This window comes from Drosophila takahashii, chromosome X (assembly GCF_030179915.1).
Source record: "Drosophila takahashii strain IR98-3 E-12201 chromosome X, DtakHiC1v2, whole genome shotgun sequence".
Lineage (NCBI taxonomy): Eukaryota > Metazoa > Arthropoda > Insecta > Diptera > Drosophilidae > Drosophila > Drosophila takahashii.
In genome coordinates this window covers 24,089,242-24,109,500 of record NC_091683.1, presented here as the reverse complement: position 1 = coordinate 24,109,500, position 20,259 = coordinate 24,089,242, and the positions used below count along the sequence as shown (strand labels likewise).

At 44.3% G+C, this 20,259-nt stretch overlaps 4 protein-coding genes across 7 annotated transcripts; 3 read left to right on the top strand and 1 right to left on the bottom strand.

Moving 5' to 3' along the window:
- Positions 1-319: 319 nt before the first annotated feature.
- SNRPG (small nuclear ribonucleoprotein G) lies at positions 320-967 on the top strand. The gene is made up of 3 exons (XM_017144186.3): positions 320-471; positions 534-681; positions 755-967. The coding sequence occupies exons 1-3, from the start codon at positions 440-442 to the stop codon at positions 803-805; spliced, it is 231 nt and encodes a 76-aa protein (XP_016999675.1). The 5' UTR covers positions 320-439; the 3' UTR covers positions 806-967.
- A 2,016-nt stretch (positions 968-2,983) lies between these two features.
- RpS19a (Ribosomal protein S19a) lies at positions 2,984-4,054 on the bottom strand. Its single transcript, XM_017144177.3, has 3 exons — positions 3,974-4,054; positions 3,591-3,661; positions 2,984-3,509 (listed from the first exon to the last, which is right to left on the bottom strand). Exons 2-3 carry the CDS (start codon positions 3,659-3,661, stop codon positions 3,110-3,112), a joined length of 471 nt encoding a protein of 156 aa, XP_016999666.1. The 5' UTR covers positions 3,974-4,054; the 3' UTR covers positions 2,984-3,109.
- Positions 4,055-4,373: 319 nt separating this feature from the next.
- Rok (Rho kinase) lies at positions 4,374-19,327 on the top strand. 4 transcript variants are annotated; one of them, XM_017144201.3, is made up of 11 exons: positions 4,374-5,064; positions 5,125-5,225; positions 8,778-8,923; positions 8,991-9,247; positions 12,292-14,932; positions 14,993-15,267; positions 15,363-15,556; positions 16,295-16,488; positions 16,551-16,656; positions 16,721-16,951; positions 17,276-19,327. In XM_017144201.3, exons 2-11 carry the CDS (start codon positions 5,164-5,166, stop codon positions 17,358-17,360), a joined length of 4,191 nt encoding a protein of 1,396 aa, XP_016999690.1. In that variant the 5' UTR covers positions 4,374-5,064; positions 5,125-5,163; the 3' UTR covers positions 17,361-19,327. The 4 variants fall into 4 exon arrangements, with proteins under 4 accessions (XP_016999690.1, XP_016999691.1, XP_070075314.1 ...); XM_017144202.3 differs by having other exon boundaries at positions 5,119-5,225; positions 15,390-15,556; XM_070219213.1 differs by having other exon boundaries at positions 5,119-5,225.
- LOC108059117 (uncharacterized) lies at positions 9,857-11,683 on the top strand. The gene is made up of 2 exons (XM_017144204.3): positions 9,857-10,450; positions 10,512-11,683. Exons 1-2 carry the CDS (start codon positions 10,003-10,005, stop codon positions 11,447-11,449), a joined length of 1,386 nt encoding a protein of 461 aa, XP_016999693.2. The 5' UTR covers positions 9,857-10,002; the 3' UTR covers positions 11,450-11,683.
- Positions 19,328-20,259: the final 932 nt, after the last annotated feature.

Here is a 20,259-nt window from a genome sequence, read left to right as displayed (position 1 = left end):
TAGGACTGTTTATGACTGTGAAAGTTTGAAGGCGCTAGCTTTTAAACTGAGCTCGCAAACGGTATTGAAACAGACATACAGACGACAGACGGACATGGCTATATCGACTCCCCTATTGATCCTGATAAAGAATATATATACCTTATGGGGTCGGAAACTTCACTGCGTTACAAACTTCTGACCAAAAGGGCAAGGGCATAAAGTTTATCCAACAGTTTAGGGAATCCCCCTACTGTCTTTGGGCAGGGTCTTATAAAAGTGTTGCAAAAGGCTACATTTTGAGGAATATCATTGCCATAAAGTGTGACCAGACGGAAACGAGCCGTAGTCGATACTATCGCCAGCAGCCACACCACCGCTGTACAAGATTGTGTCATCACTACCGTTAAGGCCGCATTTTTACTAGGTTTTCGCGTTTTTAGCAAATTAAAACTCAAAGATGTCGAAGGCCCATCCCCCAGAGCTGAAAAAGTGAGTGAAACAGGGGACTTGTAGGCTGGCTCTTTAGGCAAGTAAACGGATATTCATTCCAGGTACATGGACAAGCGAATGATGCTGAAACTGAACGGAGGACGCGCCGTCACCGGCATTTTGCGAGGCTTCGATCCCTTCATGAATGTGGTCCTGGACGACACGGTGGAGGAGTGCAAGGACAACACGAAGAACAACATCGGCATGGTGGTAAGACGCCAGTCCCCCAGCCAGAAGGCCTCCATTCTCATTCATTAATTCATATCCCCCACTCTTCTGCCAGGTAATCCGCGGCAACAGCATCGTCATGGTGGAGGCTCTGGACAGGGTTTAGCACCCGCCTCGGAACCCGATCCCCTCCAGCTCCTCAATCGTTAGCCGTAGTGTCTAGTCTTAAGGCTCCGAAACATTCATGCGCTATAGACCGTCAAGAAAATATACAAATTCGTAAATAAATTATATTCTACAGAGACAATGTAATCCCTCGCCAAACCAAGATATCTCTTTTTTATTGCTTATTTATTATGTCCTTAAGACATAGTATATGTAGTATTTGAATATAACTCCAGCCAGAAGTTTGCAATGCGGGAAGACATCGCCATCCCTGTAAAATACGGATTCGCTGGGACAATAAAAACCAGTTTTAAACATTTTCGGTGAAAAGATCTACAGTAGTCTTCTGTGTACTGAAAATCGGAAGAGAGTATTCTACATTAAACACCTTTAAAGTTGAAAAAAAATTGGAAAAAATGGATTTTAATTTTAATAATGGGCTTTCCTTTTCACTCTTCCCAAGCTCTATTTTGTATAAAAATCTTGATTTTATACCACTTTTAGTCTTTAACATACCTATCGTTAAAAAACTGCCGTATTCGCTCGGGACAAAAATAGAAGTGATTTTCGGGGAAGTTCATTTAACACTAGAATTTAGCGAATTCTGATACAATATTTGAATGCAATTTTTTTAGAATGTTGTCCAAACATGTCGCTGTGAAATGGTTTTGGTTTTACTCAAAAATTGTTTGCAGTTTTTTTTTTATGCAGTTTCAACCACATTCGCTCTGGACATGTCGCTCGGAACATTTTTTCTTGGCGTTTTGTAAAGTGTATTTCTTTACCTCTAACCCTCAATTACTGGCTGTTTTGCTTTTAACTTAATAGTTTAACATTTAAATGAAGCATTTGCGTATATTGGTGGGGTTTGTCATAAAAATAATCAAACTATACTCAAAATTTGTAGTTTAGCTCAGATTCCAACTAATAAGAAACTAATATCAAGGCAAAATCATGTGGAAATATGTTTTATTCAAGTTCCAAGGTTTTTGGCTTGGTGGACTTTTTGGTGGAAGTGCCCATATATCATATAGCTGCCATAAAAATAATAAAATTTGTTCTTAGCATATAACCTCCTTCTTTTGGAAATACCCTTTTTTTTTATCTAATTTTGATTTTCGAATTAAATTTTATCAAAATCGGACGACTATATTATATAGCTGCCATAGGAACGATCGGAAAATCGGAGAAACATAATTTCTGGTTTACCTTGCAATCGTATTGAACTTAATTCGAAACATATAAGAATATCCTAATTAACGACGAATGCTTAGGCATATTTGAGCTTATTTGTAACGCTTGTTTCCAAAATTAATGGGTTACACTTTCGGACATGTCAGTTCTATTATATAGATTAAAATAAAAAATCAAGGGCTGACATGGCTAGATAAAAATTGGTTTTAATGTGAAAAATGCCATTCGACTCTCTCAGATATGAACTTACCTGGAATACTAGTAAATGCGTATACGAGGGGTTACTTTAAAGGCGTATTGAATATCCAAAATTAAATATTTACTTAAGTAGTTGCATTTTACAATGATTGTAGAAATGCAGGTGTTCCATATAAAGGGCTATTTTAAACGGCAATAGATCAAGTTCCCACCAAATATGGGGAAGTGAATTAATTACCATCCTCGCCCTTCTTTTTGAAAATGAATTCTTATATTTTATAGCTTTCCTATTTCTCGCCTGCTACATGGTTAAATTCTTAAAACAATTTATCATTTGTATCTCCTAAACAATTTAAGTAAATTTAAATCATATAAAAGTTATAATAAAGCTTGTACGATTGAAAGTGACTTGAATTGAACAGAACCTGCAAAGTGCAAGTAAAATAGAGCTTTTGAGGTGCCCTTTATTGATTATCCAAATTTCTAGCCATCTTTTCATGGCAACAAATACGTTGGCAGACTTTAAATTTGGCAAATTAACTTGTTCCTGAAACCTAGGGTAAGAAAGTGACCACCTTGCTGTTCCGACATCTGAATAAATCGCATATCTATGGTTATTTGGTTTGTATATTACAGTAGATGCCTAAAAGAGGCTATTTAAGATTTCTGACAGACTTTTGCAAAGGAATAGAACATCTCTACGTAGATATAGCTTCTTGGCGACCTTACATCTCGTACATACTTAAGTATAGTTCCAGTTTATAGCAGGCAATAAAGGTATCGGGCATTTGTAGACTTTTACAAATTGTGGTTGGTTTTATTTTCTCTCATCTCTTTCGTGCAAACAAAAAGCGCATACAAATGAAGTCTAAAAACGCGATTTTAGAATTCGAAAAGGGCGCCGTGTGTCGGTTTACTTGGAAATAACAAGGGGCCCGGTCTGCTTGGCGGCGTCGCGCTGCTTCACGACGATCTGGTTGGCGATACGGTCCAGATCCCGCTGTCCGATGGAGCTCAGCTTGCGGCCGCCGTCGGGGTGCTTCTCGACCAGGCGGGCGTGCTCCAAGGCCTGGAGGGCCTTGCGGGCAGCACCGTCGGCGGCGCGGCAGAAGTGCGACGGATGGACGCCGTTGCGCTTGCGGCCGCCGTAGATCTTGGTGATGGAGCCCACGCCAGCGGGACTGCGGTGGTACAGGTGGCGCAGGATCGAGGCGCAGCGCACGTAGAACCAGTCGGGATCGTAGGGCGCCAGCTCCTTGAATTTGGCGGTCTTCACGATGTCCATCTGGTCGGGCACCTTCAACTTGCCAGTCCTTTTTGGGTTTTTGCGATTTCATGGGGATAAACAAATGGGTTGTGAGGTTATGACTGCAAACCGTGTAGAGGGTACTCACTTCTTCAAGAAGACGGCCACCGCCTTGGTAACCGCGTGCTGGTCAATATCCTTCACTGTGACGCCTGGCATCTGCGGGGGAAAACCAAGAACAGGGAATCTATTAAAACTTTGCCAAAAACACGTTGTCTCGCGTTCTTCTTCTTCAGCTCTCTCGCACACACAAACACACGCGCGTACGGCGTACGCTCTCTCGCACGCACACACTCGCAGGGGCACAACAAAAACGGCCAGCCGGGGGTTTTCGCCCCTGAAAATCACTCTGCTCGTGCTCAACGCCTGCCCATGCTGTCGCTTGCCGCCTGGCGGTGGCTCTTTCATTCAATTTCACCCATTCAAAACATAAAAAAAATATCAATTCACTCGAAGGAAATCGTGCACAACCTTTCTCGTTAAAGTCAACCGGAAAAAAGAACAAGTCGCGTGAAGTTGGCTGCGCTTTAGTGGTGGAGAGGAGAGCTGTGGAGGTATCGATGTATCGCTAGTGGCGAGTATCGATGTTTATAGTTCGCATCTCGGCTTTATACCTTGAACACCTAGGGTAATTTATGCTTAAGTTCTTAGAAAAGCGATATAACTTTTCGATTTCTCGAGCTCTTTCATTAAAAACAGGATAATATATTTAAAATCGAAATAAAATTAGATCATGAAAGGCTTATCGATGTTATCACAGCCCAGCGCGGCGTTGCCACCTGTTGGCTTGGGTATTTTTGGTGTTCTGCCGCCGCCCACCTTCGGCCACACTTTACCAAAGGAAAACTATCGATCATCACTCCGATACCCCACCTTCGATATGTAAACATAATTGCCATCTCTACCACAGCACCGAACCGAAAGAAGAAGTGCAACGCGCAGCGTCTAATTAAAACCAAATTGATCGATTTGGCCGCGGCCGAAACTGGACATTCGCAATTTGGGCGGTCAGCCGCCCCCGTCCCGTCCCGCCCCCCCGCGCGTTTCCCGCTGCCGCCTGCGTACAGCCCGTCGGTGTGACGCACGTCTCGGTGTGTGTGTGGTGCGCCTTGTTATTGTTGTTGTAGCATTTGCTACGTTCGCCGTTCGCGGTGCGCTGGTGTGCGAGCGAGCGAGGCGACAGTGTGTGCGTGTGTGTAAGGTATCGTTGGAATTAACAAAAAAGAAAAAAAAACAGAAAAGAAAAACAAGATTGGGGAAAAAACTGCCAAAAGCCGAGAAACAAAGCTAATCCCTAGCATCGCCAAGCTCAGTGGCAGACCAAGCCAACTGTTGCATGCCGAGGATTGGGGGGGAAATCCTGGCCAGCAGCCCCTCTACCCACAGAGGCTTCCAGGCACCTGGGAAGGCCCCGGGAAGGCCCCGGGTGCTCCACTGCGTCCGCATGTGGCGTTGGCGGCACTCCATCTCCAAACTGAGCCAAACTAACGCCGTGACCTCATCGCCGGAACCAGAACAACAGAGCTGCCTTCTCACTTACCACTAGCAATCCCCGAAAGCAGGTGAATATACTGTCTCCTTTATAACAACACACACACTTAAAAGCCTTTTTCCAGGAGCAGCAGCAGAGCAGCAGAGCAGCGGAGCAGCAGAGCATTTGCATGCCAGCTGGACTAGAACCCGTGACCAGCCGGCGCAGCATGGATGTGGAACGAAGGCGCCGGTGAGTGCTCGAGATGGCGGCCCAAAAGCGACTGCTCCACTCAGCTAATTGTCAGCACAGATACGTGCGATTTGTTCAACTTAGTAGCAGGCCAAAACAAATCAAAAGCTGGCCAACACAAACACCTTCCATATCTCATGTTCAAAGCGACAGCGCGGCAATCAAATTGACAAGCGAGTGAACAAAACAGGGGGGCGACTTTATAATAAATTTGCCATTTTCGCATTAAAATTTGTAAGCAAACCAAAAGCAAACTGAAAAGCAGCCGATGCTGTGGATGCTATGGATGCTGTGGATGCTGCAGCCGGTTGTCAGTCAGTTGCCAGTTGCAGGCGTCGCGTTGCATCGGCTGCATCAGCTGGATCGAATAATAATAAAGCCCTGGTTATTACCTGTATAGTTTTTAGGGCATGTGGCCATGGCTAATGCCCGCCGCCCTCCATTCGAGCGAGCCGGAACGGTACGTTGCTCTATAAATTCCGAAAATTCCCCAGTTGCACCTACCTTCCTGGCGAAAAACGCAATTCCCCGGCTTCAACTATGCATATAAATTCTTTAATTTTATTACCCATCCACTCGAATATCTGTTCTGTTCGCACATTCGTGCAAACGCCACTAACAAAGGCTAATGGCTAATTGCATTCTGCGCATTTGCTCATAAAAGCTTGCTTTCCTTTGTGTAATTCAAATTATTAAGGTGTTGAAAAGGGATTCTGAGAGATTCTGCAGCGCAGATCGCGAATTCAATGTGCAAAGTGTTCAATTTGTTAGCTCAACTTAACGTAAGACTGCCATTTGCTTTTCCAGATCAAATTTGGCGACGTTGTATAAATTAAATTGAAAATTATATTGTCTATAGGTGACGATAATGTTGTCGTCGTCGTTTGCCGTCGCTTGCCGCGGTTATTATGTATTATTATTGTTGTTGTTGTTAATAATTATGTTGTTGTTGCCATTGCCGCTTTGGCCAAATCGAAATCAACGGCAGCGGCAAAACGAAACGAAACTAAACGAAACGACGAAAATTCATCAGCAGCATTTTTGAAAATTCCACTTTCCCAAGTTGTTTGCGTTTGTTTGTGTTGCTTGGACGTTTTGTTTTTGGCTTTTCTGTCATGCCGTAAGTGGCGATGATGAAATCACAACAATTCAAACACCTTTTAGTATCAATTTTTAGCGCCGACTGTCATCGCAGTTCGCCTGAGCCTAGCGATCGGTTCGAAATTCGAAACTCCTCCACCTCCGAACTGAGTTTTGGGTTTTGAGTTTGGGGGCAGTACAAATATTTGCCTTTCTGTCAGAAATCTTAGTTACTCTACAGACAGGCAGTCAAAAAATGTAGGGAACAGCCTAGTTTATCCAAAAATCCCTCTTAATTTCCCTGCTCCTTTCCTTATAAGTATTTTAATTGTCCCACGGTCCAGTAATCTTGTATGCAAAAAATACCTATTCGATATAATTAATTCACCAAATGTACCATAACATCTCAATTGGATTCTTTTCCATTGATTTTTAGATTTTACTTGCGATGTTTTATTAATTTCCAAGTAAAAATTGTGATTTTTTGTAAGACAGGAACTTTGTTTATGTTTTTGAGATTAAAAAATTAATTTGTTTTAGATACCAAACTATTAAATTTATTTTGCTTACATTTAAGTAAGCCATAACTCAACATATCATAATAATAATAATATAACAAAATAATACATATAAGAAATGTGCATATTAAGAAGAAAAAAAAAGAGAACCCACACTTACTGATTAGAGAAATTAGCGTACTATGTTTAATATACTTTCATACTATATTTACGCAACATATGTATTGTATAAAAAAAACAAACAAAACAATTTTTTTGAATGAAATTTCATTCACTAAAAATGTGTTTGGTGATTAATGATAATTTTTTTTTGTTTCTGAATTATAAAATATTTTTTTTTATTTCATTCACAAATATCCAGCTTAAAACGCTTTATTTCCATGACATATTTAAGGTTTTGAGAAGCGGTAACTTATTTGATTTTAATATCTGGGTTACCACACACAATCCACTCTATCTTCTCTTGATTTTTCCTTGGCCACTGTGTGCTGTGTCCATATCTGTGTACATAAGTCTAGTTTTCAATGGGTGACAGCCTGAAGGTGGCCGCTGGTTCGCTTCCATTCCATTCATTCAAACAATGCAATGAAAAACAAAAACCAGAGTGCTCACCATCGTGGCAGCTCCCACTGCTCCTCAAGTGGGCCGTATCAACTGCATATGCATTCCTTCCACGTTTATCAAAGTCAACAGAGAGCAGGAGAACAGCAGAACAGCAGAGTGATAAAGTCAAGGCCTCCTCTTCCTCGCTGGTCTCCCCAAACATCCGGGCAGCCAGGTCATCAATGGAGAGCAGTGTTCTAAAAAAGATAAGGCATGTGCCGCCAATTTGTCTGCCACTGAGCTCAGCCAACCCGACCGCCAGATTGGGACGAATCTCCGGGGCATTCGGTGGCCACTGTCCACTGTCCACTCCGCTCTGACTCACCGCCACTCCAAGTCCAAGATCTGAAAACTGAAAACCCATAGCATTTCGACAGCTTGGCTGTCTCTGCGTTTTGTTTACATTGTCAGCGCACACAGTTGCGCTCATTTTGATAGCATTTTTGAAAGTGTCATTCAATTACGGCATTAGATATCCTAAATCTATATTATTATAAAAAATCTATAATATCCCTATTAAAACCTCTATTACTTAAAAATTAGGGCACTACATTTTTAAAAATCTATATTATTATAAAATTTTTTTTTAAGGAATATACACAATATATTAAAATCTATATTATAAACATTTTAGGGCACTAAATTTATATAAATTCTATATCATTATACAAAAAATCTCTATTACTAAAAAAAAGAGCACTACATTTTCTAAAATCTGTATTATTATAAAAATATCTCTATTATATACTCTATTAAAATCTATATTATTAAAATAGATATTAATAATCATTATAAAAGCTGTTTAGATCACCGTAAAAATATAATATCTTTAGGTTCTTTTTTTAAGTAAAAAAATGTAGAAGCCTTATGCTTTACAGATCCTCTCATAATTCTAATACCCAATATTATAATGGCAAAATAAAACAGCGCATATGTTATCTGCTAGCAGCATGGCCAATTAAATTCGTTGAAGCAGGAATAATAACAAATCTTTCATGCAGACGATGTGCAAAGTTATTAATGCCATTACTGGGACCGCAGCTGTAGGTTTGGGAAGTGGGGGTACCGGGAAGTGGTGTTTATACGACCATGAGTAATCTGCGCACTTTTCCCCATAGTTCCTTCTCGCTTTTTTCCCCCGTTTTCTTTTTTTTTTTTTTGTTTGTTTATGCGAGCGATTTGCATGACGACCAACGGAAGAACAGTTGAACAATCAAACACTCATCGAAAGTAAACAATGAACGAATATCGCGCAGATGATTAATTCGGCTGGCGGAGTACCTATAGTCTCCAATTTCTAGTTTGCTATTTAAACCTTTTAACTTTTTCCTTTTTCCCTTTATTTTAACAGGGCGAATACGCTCGAGCGCGAGATGCGCGATCCGACCAGCATCTGCAATGTGGACTGCCTGCTGGACACGGTGTCGGCCTTGGTCAGCGATTGCGACCACGACTCCCTGAGGCGGCTTAAGAACATCGAGCAGTATGCGGCCAAATGTGAGTTATCCATCTATCTATAAACCTGTATGAAATCCATCAATAACCGCTCTACTCCGTATTACAGATAAACCACTGGCCCTGCAGATCAACCAGCTGCGCATGAACGTCGAGGATTTCGACTTCATCAAGCTCATCGGCGCCGGCGCCTTCGGAGAGGTGCAGCTGGTGCGGCACAAGTCCTCCAGCCAGGTGTACGCGATGAAGCGGCTGTCCAAATTCGAGATGATGAAGCGCCCGGACTCCGCCTTCTTCTGGGAGGAGCGACACATCATGGCGCACGCCAACTCCGAGTGGATCGTCCAGCTTCACTTTGCCTTTCAGGTGAGAGCAGACAAATAACAGATTTTAATGGTTAAGTTAACCTAAGGTTAGTTAGACCCTAAGCTAGTTAAAATCGTTTTGATAAGCCGGCAAAGCTTTACTTTGCCCTTTAGGTGAGAGAGGAGAACAGAGAAATAACATATCCTAATGGTTAAGTTAACCTTAGGTTAGTTTAACCCTAAGCTAGTTAGAATTTGTTGCGATAAGCCGGCCAGCTTCACTTTGCCTTTCAGATGAGAGCAGAGAGCAGAGAAATAATATAACCAAATGGTTAAGTTAACCTTAGGTTAGTTTAACCCTAAGCTAGTTAGAATTTGTTTCGATAAGCCGGTTAGCTTCACTTTGCCTTTTTAGGTGGAGCAGAGAGCAGAGAAATAATATAGCCAAATGGTTAAGTTAACCTTAGGTTAGTTTAACCCTAAGCTAGTTAGAATTTGTCTTGATAAGCCGGCTAGTTTCACTTTGCCTTTCAGGTGAAAGCAGAGAGCAGAGAAATAATATAGCTTAATGGTTAAGTTACCCTAACCTTAGGTTAGTTTAACCCTAACCTTAGTTAGAATTTGTTTCGATCAGCCGGCCCTGCTGATGACTTCAAATCATTTCACCATCACTTTATATCTAGTAGCCCCAACAATACGTATTTATAGATTTGTGTCTGTAGAAAATATAATACAAAGCACCAAAACAGTCAAAAAACAAAACAACGCGTGGAATAGTTGAAGGATAAAGAAGAAAGTATAAAGGATAACCTAGCCATGCAGAATTTAATCAAGAGTCGTGCCCTCTTCGAGATCCTCAAGCACCCATTGCCGGATAATTACTTTGATAGCGACAGCGGCGAGGAGGAGATAGTGGAGTACCATGTGGTATTGCCTAGCGATTGGGATCTGCATCTGGCTGGACAGCCGAGTACAGTGAAGCTATGTGCCGATGCTCCCGAGTTCGTGCCGCGCTCCATGAAGATTCCAAAAGAGTTTACCCAAGATGAAGATGAAGATAAAGTGGACTTGACCGAAATTAAGCGAATGTTCGAGTCCTTGGATGAGCTCAAGATGATGGAGGCCAAGGCTCAAGATGAAGATAAAGACGAGAAGGTGGATTTGACTGAAATAAAGCGAAAGTTCGAGGCTCTGGATGAGCAAAAGGTGGCCAAGATGACGACAATGCCTTGGAAGGGATTCCCCAAAAGACAAGCGGAGAGAAGTAACAGAGTTTTTTAGTTCTCCATACATTTGTATGCCCTAATTACCCTCTCCCTTTGTAGCTGCTCGTAGTGCACAGGTGATTTTGTTAAACGATTCGGACTATATGATTGTTCCCCGCAACAAGGGAAAGAAAAAGTCGTCGAATATGGAGAACTTCCCGGGGGAGAATACCGCTGAGTACGAGGAGAATGTGGTTCCTTTTCCATCACATATCCTAGCCGATTTGCCGCCTGCCGACGAGAGGCTGACGAAGGCCCAGGAGAAGCGTCGCGAACAGGAACGAAAGGTGGCTTTGGAGGCCTTGAAGCTGGTTGAACAACGACGCATGCGAGGCCCTTTAGTTTCCAACCCGGATGAAGGCAAATCCGATAATCCCGAGAAACCCCAGCCGGTTGTGCATCTCTCTCGTTCGCCCATAAGATTTTCGCCGGAGGAACGGATCCAGGTGGATCGTTTGAGAGTCGCCAAGAGGGAGCGCATCGAGAAGGCCCTTCTGGAAATGGCCAATGAGAAGAAGAAGGAGCAGGCGGTGCTGTCCACCAAGAGATATATACCCACGGCCAAGGAATGGGACGAGCAACGTCGGGCCAAGCACTTGGCCCAAATGGAGGCCGACAAGGAGAATGTGAACTGCAATCGTCTGGCAAACGCCAGAGCCAAGCAGCCTGTAATGAAACCCAATGGGCAACCCAGCATGCCATCGAAATCTATTAAGAAAGGGGATCCTGGTGCTCCTGCCAAACAGCTCTATTGTCCACCGGGGGGCAAACTACTCAAAGACGAGAAACGCAAAGGAAATCTCACACACTACCAAACAACTCGCAAATGGAGCAGCCGTAAATGTAGCAAAGCTCCCATGAAGTTGGTTCAAAATCCAGATGGAACTGTCGTGAAACGCTACAGTATTGAAGAGCTGCTGCAATTTGAACCGCAGCCGGAGGATCTTGAAAAACCCCATGTCGATGAGGCCCTCAAGCGATTCGGATTTCTCATTTAATGACAATTTCCATGAGCTTTCTATTCTGTTTGTTTAGATTTTCTTAATTTCATTCGTTTCGATTTTGTTCCTTTTCAATTTGTTTATTTTTTGATTTCCCATTTCAAAAACCATTTATTATCCATGAGTTTTCATAGTACTTTGTATTATGTGCTTAGGCTGCAGATAAAATGTCATTCCAGAATGTACGTTTTAGTAAAATAAATCATTGTTAGTCTACTGTCGAACTGGAAATATTGTATTTTACCAGAAACAGGGTTTTTTTCAATAAGAGAATACTACCCTACATGCCTTTTCAAAGTTTAATTTCTAACTGATTTTATGGCTAGTCTACTTGTATTTATTATATGTGATCATGATGGTTTCCCTTTCCGTTTTTTAATTATTTGAATCCCTAATAGTCACTTTCAAATATTTAATTATTGCTTTTTTATCATGATTTCGTTTGGTTTATTATTATATTATTAATATTTTATGAATATTTTTTATTTTTTTCGTTTTTCAAGGAGTTTTTTAAACGCAGTTTGCCAAAGTGTTTACTTTTTCGGTTTTGTAGATATTTATTTGTTTTGTTTTTTTTTTGGCAAGTAACGAAATTACTTTGTAAATCTTAGTGTACCTATAATTACAATATTTTAGAAATGTATTTCTAAAAACATCAACAAATAGATTTAATATCTAGTTTAATATTAAGTATAAACTGTTTTAATAGTTATAATTTCGCTTTGAAAGCTTTAAAAGCCGTGAAATTGTGAGGCTTTAAGTATAATTATCAAAATAATATGGTTTAAATTCCCTAAACTCATCACTGAATTCCTCACTCCCTCTCTCTCTCTCTGCAGGATGCCAAATACTTGTACATGGTGATGGACTTCATGCCCGGCGGCGACATAGTGTCGCTGATGGGCGACTACGACATACCGGAGAAGTGGGCCATCTTCTACACGATGGAGGTGGTGCTGGCCCTGGACACCATTCACAACATGGGCTTCGTGCACCGCGACGTCAAGCCGGACAACATGCTGCTCGACAGCTATGGCCACCTGAAGCTGGCCGACTTCGGGACGTGCATGCGAATGGGCGCCAACGGGCAGGTGGTGTCCAGCAATGCGGTGGGCACGCCGGACTACATCAGCCCCGAGGTGCTGCAGTCGCAGGGCGTGGACAACGAGTACGGGCGCGAGTGCGACTGGTGGTCGGTGGGCATCTTCCTCTACGAGATGCTCTTCGGCGAGACGCCCTTCTATGCGGACTCCCTGGTCGGCACCTACGGCAAGATCATGGACCACAAGAACTCGCTCAGCTTCCCGCCCGAGGTGGAGATTAGCGAGCAGGCCAAGGCCCTGATACGCGCCTTCCTCACGGACCGAACGCAGCGCCTGGGACGCTACGGCATCGAGGACATCAAGGCGCATCCGTTCTTCCGCAACGACACCTGGTCGTTCGACAATATACGCGAGAGCGTGCCGCCCGTGGTGCCGGAGCTCTCGTCCGACGACGATACGCGCAACTTCGAGGACATCGAGCGGGACGAGAAGCCGGAGGAGGTGTTTCCCGTGCCCAAGGGCTTCGATGGCAACCACCTGCCCTTCATCGGCTTCACCTACACGGGCGACTACCAGCTGCTGTCCAGCGACACCGTGGACGCCGAGTCCAAGGAGGCCAGTGCGGCGGTGAACAGCAGCGGGGCGGCCAGTAACAATCACGGTCACGGTCACGGGCACAATCACCGCCACCGGCCGTCGAACTCCAACGAGCTGAAGCGCCTGGAGGCCCTGCTGGAGCGGGAGCGCGGCCGCTCGGAGGCCCTGGAGCAGCAGGACGCCGGTCTGCGGCAGCAGATCGAGCTGATAACGAAGCGCGAGGCGGAGCTGCAGCGCATCGCCTCCGAGTACGAGAAGGATCTGGCCTTGCGGCAGCACAACTACAAGGTGGCCATGCAGAAGGTCGAGCAGGAGATCGAGCTGCGCAAGAAGACCGAGGCGCTGCTCGTCGAGACGCAGCGCAATCTGGAGAACGAGCAGAAGACGCGGGCACGCGACCTGAACATCAACGACAAGGTCGTCTCGCTGGAGAAGCAGCTACTCGAGATGGAGCAGAGCTACAAGACGGAGACGGAGCAGACGCAGAGGCTGAAGAAGCACAACACCGAGCTGGACTTTACGGTCAAGTCGCAGGAGGAGAAGGTGCGCGACATGGTCGACATGATCGACACGCTGCAGAAGCACAAGGAGGAGCTGGGCCAGGAGAACGCCGAGCTGCAGTCGCTGGTGGTGCAGGAGAAGAATCTGCGCTCGCAGCTCAAGGAGCTGCACAAGGAGGCCGAGAACAAGATGCAGACGCTGATCAACGACATCGAGCGGACGCTGGGACGCGAGCAGAAGGCCCAGGAGGACAATCGGGCGCTGCTCGAGAAGATCAGCGATTTGGAGAAGGCCCATGCCGGCCTCGACTTCGAGCTGAAGGCCGCGCAGGGCCGCTACCAGCAGGAGGTGAAGGCCCACCAGGAGACGGAGAAGTCGCGACTGGTGTCGCGCGAGGAGGCCAATCTGCAGGAGGTCAAGGCGCTGCAGTCGAAGCTCAACGAGGAGAAGTCCGCCCGCATCAAGGCCGATCAGCATTCGCAGGAGAAGGAGCGCCAACTGAGCATGCTCTCAGTGGACTATCGCCAGATCCAGCTGCGCCTGCAGAAGCTCGAGGGCGAGTGCCGCCAGGAGTCGGAGAAGGTGGCCGCCCTGCAGTCGCAGCTCGACCAGGAGCACAGCAAGCGCAACGCCCTGCTCTCGGAGCTCAGCCTGCACAGCTCGGAGGTGGCCCACCTGCGATCCCGCGAGAACCAGCTGCAAAAGGAGCTGGGCGTGCAGCGCGAGGCGAAGCGGCGGTTCGAGGAGGACCTCGGCCAGCTGAAGGGCACCCATCACGAGGCGCTGGCCAATAACCGGGAGCTGCAGGCCCAACTCGAGGCCGAGCAGTGCTTCTCGCGGCTCTACAAGACGCAGGCGAACGAGAACCGCGAGGAGAGCGCCGAGCGGCTGGCCAAGATCGAGGACCTCGAGGAGGAGCGCGTCTCGCTCAAGCACCAGGTCCAGGTGGCCGTCGCCCGCGCCGATTCCGAGGCTCTGGCCCGCTCCATTGCCGAGGAGACGGTGGCCGATCTGGAGAAGGAGAAGACCATCAAGGAGCTCGAGCTGAAGGACTTTGTGATGAAGCACCGCAACGAGATCAACGCCAAGGAGGCCGCTTTGGCCACGCTCAAGGAGGCCGAGATCGAGCTGCACAAGAAGCTGGGCCAGAAGGGCGTCGAGTGCGAGGATCTGCTGCAGCAGCACAAGAAGCAGCAGGAGGAGCTGGCGCTGATGAGGAGCAGCAAGGACGAGGAGATAGCCAAGCTGCTGGACAAGTGCAAGCAGGAGGTTCTGCTCAAGCAGGTGGCGGTGAATAAGCTGGCCGAGGTGATGAACCGTCGCGACTCCGACCTGCCCAGTAAGTATCTGTATTTGTGGATCCCTGGCGCCTTAACTAATCCCCTGCTTTTCCTTACAGAGCAAAAGAGCAAGGCCCGCTCCACCGCCGAGCTGCGCAAGAAGGAGAAGGAGATGCGCCGGCTGCAGCAGGAGCTATCGCAGGAGCGCGACAAGTTCAACCAGCTGCTGCTCAAGCACCAGGACCTCCAGCAGCTGTGCGCCGAGGAGCAGCAGGTCAAGCAGAAGATGGTCATGGAGATCGACTGCAAGGCCACCGAGATCGAGCACCTGCAGAGCAAGCTCAACGAGACGGCGTCGCTCTCCTCGGCGGACAACGATCCCGAGGATAGCCAGGTGAGCATCCACATCCACACAAAGCTAAGAACACACGACACTCACCACTCACTCCACACTCCAACACATATGCTCCTCCCGCGCCGCCTCTTTAGCACTCCTCTCTGCTCTCCCTCACACAGGACTCGGTCTTCGAGGGCTGGCTGAGTGTGCCGAACAAGCAGAACCGGCGACGTGGTCACGGCTGGAAGCGGCAGTATGTCATCGTCTCGTCGCGCAAGATCATCTTCTACAACTCGGACATTGACAAGCACAACACCACCGATGCTGTGCTCATCCTGGATCTGAGGTGCGTTATTTTCAATATTTTTTAATAGTTATACACGTTTCTTGTAGAAGGAAGCGACCCTATAAAGTGTATATATTCTTGATCAGATCTCGGAAACTAAAAAAGCTAGAAAGTTGGTATTAACCACACATATTCTTGGGCTTTCGACGCACCGCAAGTTTGTTTCAGTTGAGCGCCACGCCCACTCTAACGCATTTAAGGACCTTTTTCTCACTTCTTTGAAGATTTTGAAAAAGTATAAATGCAATTTTGTTGTTTTAATTAATACCTGTCCAAATTTAGAAGAAATTTTTCAAATCGGACCATTTGTTAAAAAGTTATGAGAAAATAGTGGAATTCAAGCTCCATCTCTCTCGCACTTCCTTTGGCTGAGTAACGGGTATCTGATAGTCGAGTCTGTCTCTTGTTATACCCGTTACTCGTAGAGCAAAAAGGTAGTAGCAGGTAGAAGGAAGCGTTTTCTACCCTATAAAGTATATACATTTTTGATCAGATCTTGGAAACTACAAAAGCTAGAAAGTTGGCATTAACCATATATATTCTTGGGCTTCCGACGCACCGCAAGTTTGTTTCAGCAGAGCGCCACGCCCACTCTAACGCATTTAACGACCTTTTTTCAACATCTTTAAAGATTTCGAAAAAGTGTAAATTGCAATTTTGTTGTTTTTGTTAATACCTGTCCAAATGTTGAAGAAATTTTATTTTATTTTAATATTTATTTGTTATTTATTTATGCAGCAAGGTGTACCACGTTCGCAGCGTCACTCAGGGCGATGTTATACGCGCCGATGCCAAAGAGATTCCGCGCATCTTCCAGCTGCTGTACGCCGGCGAGGGTGCCTCCCATCGTCCCGACGAGCAGAGCCAGCTGGATGTGAGCGTTCTGCATGGGAATAGCAATGAGGAGCGCCCGGGCACTATTGTCCACAAAGGTGAGTTGGCTAGTTGAGTTAGTAACTTGAGGGAATCATTAATTTTTCTTTACCAAAAACAGGTCACGAGTTCGTCCACATAACCTACCACATGCCCACGGCCTGCGAGGTGTGCCCGAAGCCTTTGTGGCACATGTTCAAGCCGCCGGCGGCTTACGAATGCAAGAGGTTAGTTTTATATTTATACATATATATTTTTTTTATTAAGACCGCACAATCTTCTGCGTTTCAGATGCCGCAACAAGATTCACAAGGAGCATGTGGACAAGCACGACCCGCTGGCGCCCTGCAAGCTGAACCACGATCCCCGGAGCGCAAGGGACATGCTGCTGCTGGCCGCCACGTCCGAGGAGCAGTCGCTGTGGGTGGCGCGGCTGCTGAAGCGTATCCAAAAGAGTGGATACAAGGCCAACTCGTCGAACAACAACAGCAGCACCACCGATGGCAGCAAGATATCGCCCAGGTAAAACGAGGCCCAGGCGCCAGGATTAAGCCCTTGACGTTGCCAGGGAGTTAAGGAGTGTTTCGAAGCCCTAGTGGCAAACCCTACTAACTGATCTAAATTGTGAAATTGCGAATCCCCCAACGGCTTTTGTGTATCCCCCGTATCTGTATTGTGTGTCTCTAATCTCGATTGGTATTTCTCTTTCTCTCTCTCTCTCCCCGCCTCGCCCCCAAAAAAACCCAACTGTCGCTGCTAACCCGCCATCAACTCATCATGATCATGACCACTATATCATCCAACCTCATCATCTGTTCACTCATCGCCCGAACCTCGAATCGGCAGCCAATCGACGCGCTCCTCCTACAAGCCGTATGCGGTTAATGTGCAACGCTCCGCGACGCTGCCAGCCAATTCATCGCTGAAATGAACGCCCAACGATCCCAGATCCCAGATGGCAAACTGCAGCTGGAGCCGGGAGCCAGCCTCCTTCAGCCCCAACGAAACTAAATGCTATGCAAAACTGATACACCGATATATAGAGAGGAAAATAGCAAGAGAGAAAGAGCAGCTGCAACTTGAAGGGCAACTGCAACTACTATCTTAAATATACGCTCTAAACATACATGCTACATGCGCTAGTAATCTACAAATATTTTTTGAGTAATTTACAAGCTAAAACTAAACTACAACTAAACTGAAACTAAAACTAAAACGAAAACTTAAAACAAAAATACTAAATACTAAAAAACTGTATCTTAAAGAACATGTAAAGCCAATGCAACTCGTTTAACGCTTACCTAACATCAAACTGGATGGTGAGAAGGTCTACATAGAACATAAAACATAGAACACAAAAGTGGCAACGTCAGGCGGCTCAGAAGCGATGCACTTTGTTGTACTTTATATTCTATATAGTATATACATATAAATATAAATACGATATGGTATTGTACGACTTGCTATTGTATTCTGTCATCGCATTCAGCACAACGATGAGAGCTGTATTTAGTTAAGTGAATCCATATCCATGTCGCTGCAAAAGGTGATCCTTCACCTTTTCCCATATATCAAGGCCTTGTAAGAACGTTTTTTTTTTCACATATATATACCTATATACATACTGTTGTTGTTGTGTAGCGAATCAGATTGGCCAAACGTTGTTCTTAGTTGTAAAGAAACAGAGCTATACAATATATATTTGTAGAGATATATACTAGTATATATACTCCTCCAAGAGCATATCCTGTAAGCCAATTGCCAGCTAACAACAAACGAAAAGAATCGAGCAACCAACAAAAACCAGAACTAAGTTAAAGCCACTTTACAAAGCTTTAACTTGTATTCCATTTAATGAGCACTCTTTTTTACATAAATAGTATAGATTTACGTGTACAAGATGGAACGAATTGCGCGATGATATCGATAGAAGCGAATATCAATCAGTTACTTAAATAGCAAACGCGAAAGCAACTAAAAATACTGTCCTGTTTCGGTTTGCAGTTCCGATTCCGATTCCTAGTTGCCTTGGAGGCAAAACGAAAGTTAATTCTACAGTTTGTATTTTTTATTCTTAACGAACGGGGAACCGGAAACGGAAACGTAAACGAAACGGAATAGAGTGTCTCTAGCCATGGACAGAGCGAAACATGAATCGAAACTAAAACTAAAACTAAAAGTAAAAGTAAACTAAACTAAAGTCTAAAGTAAAGTAAAGTACACCTAACTATACAAAACGAAAGATGCGACACCACAGTGTTGTGTGCAAAAGGCTACATCTAAGTATTAAATATCCAATATGTTCTAGTTGTAAGCTAAGCAAATTATTTATTTATATCCCTGTTCGATGGCGCCATCTGGCGTTCGACAACAGAAACGGCAGCAGCAGCTTAGCACTCTCCAATTTGTTTGTATTTGATTTGTATTCCAGTAATGTTGATTTTACCTTACCTATCTATCTATGATTTCGAAGAACCCGTTTTGAGTTTTTATAATTTTATAATTTGAGTAGTGGTAGTTTGTTTTACAGAGTGTACAGAGTGAGAGGCGCCAGCGAATTGCATTTAAAAAGTAACGATAATAGCGATATATTTCCAAGTTTCGGGCCTTCTTCAAACATCGGTAGTCGGTTATTGTTAATCGCCAATCGCCTATCGATAGCCGCAAACGGCCGCAAAGTTCGGACTTGGGACTTTGAAATCGAAGCGCCGCTTTCATTTTTTACTTTGTATCTTATTTGCACTATTATTATGATCATTCGTATTACGTTTATGTTTAATTGTACTCTCTAGTTTAACCACGTTTGTAATTGCATTTGTCCTCGAATCTTATCGGCAGGCTTCCAAATGGAATTGCAAGCGTCAAGCAAATAAAACGATAATGTGTATAAAATCAGTATTCATTTGGTTTCCGTTGATCTTTGTTTTCATTTCATTTCCTTTGGTTTGGTTTGGTTATCCCTGTATATTGCATATTCCCCCCATATCATAGATCTTCTGGAGCAGCAACGATGAGACTGTCCAACTGCCTTAAAGGAAAACGGGAAAAATCGACAGGAATCGGAATCGGCAATTTATGGCCATATAGAACCTAACCTAGAAAAAGGTCTGATTTTGTAAAATGTAGTTTAAACTAGAGCTAAGCCCAACGGAAAGTCTGATCCAGTGCGAACTAAAGTGGTTGATGAAACATTGCATAAACTGCCTTTTATTTGGGTCCGTATCTATATCTCTATCTGCAACTTTATCGGGCGGCATTAATCTGGCCCCTAAATACGTGATGGGCATGAAAATATGCCGGAGTCATCAAGCCGGGGTCCATTAGCTCCATTTGCATGGCCATTTGCATTTGGATGGGATCTTAATGGAACTGGGATGGAAATGGAAATGGCAGCCATTGTCCCACTGCATATTTTATTAATATTTTTAACAAGTTTCTGGCTTATGCTTTGCAGCATTGTTTCTGTCTATCTCCCGATCTATGTTTCTCTCATTTTTATTTTACTGTACAGTGGAACTTACATAGCCTAAACTTCCCTAATTTATATATATATTTTTATACGTTACCGAAAATAGTTACTTTCTAAAAAATGGTTTAGCATAATGATTTGATAATTACAATAGTTAATATAATATAATTTTTACTATAATTGATTCAAGGAATTTACATTCGTCTTAATTTAAAACTCCAAAAGATATTTTTATAAACCTTAAAACTAAAAAAAAATGTACCTAAGCAAAAAAATGTTTCAGATAAAAGTATCTAAGTATTCAAAAGTTCTGATACTAACATTTATCATTTATCATTTACACGTAACTTAATAAACTTTT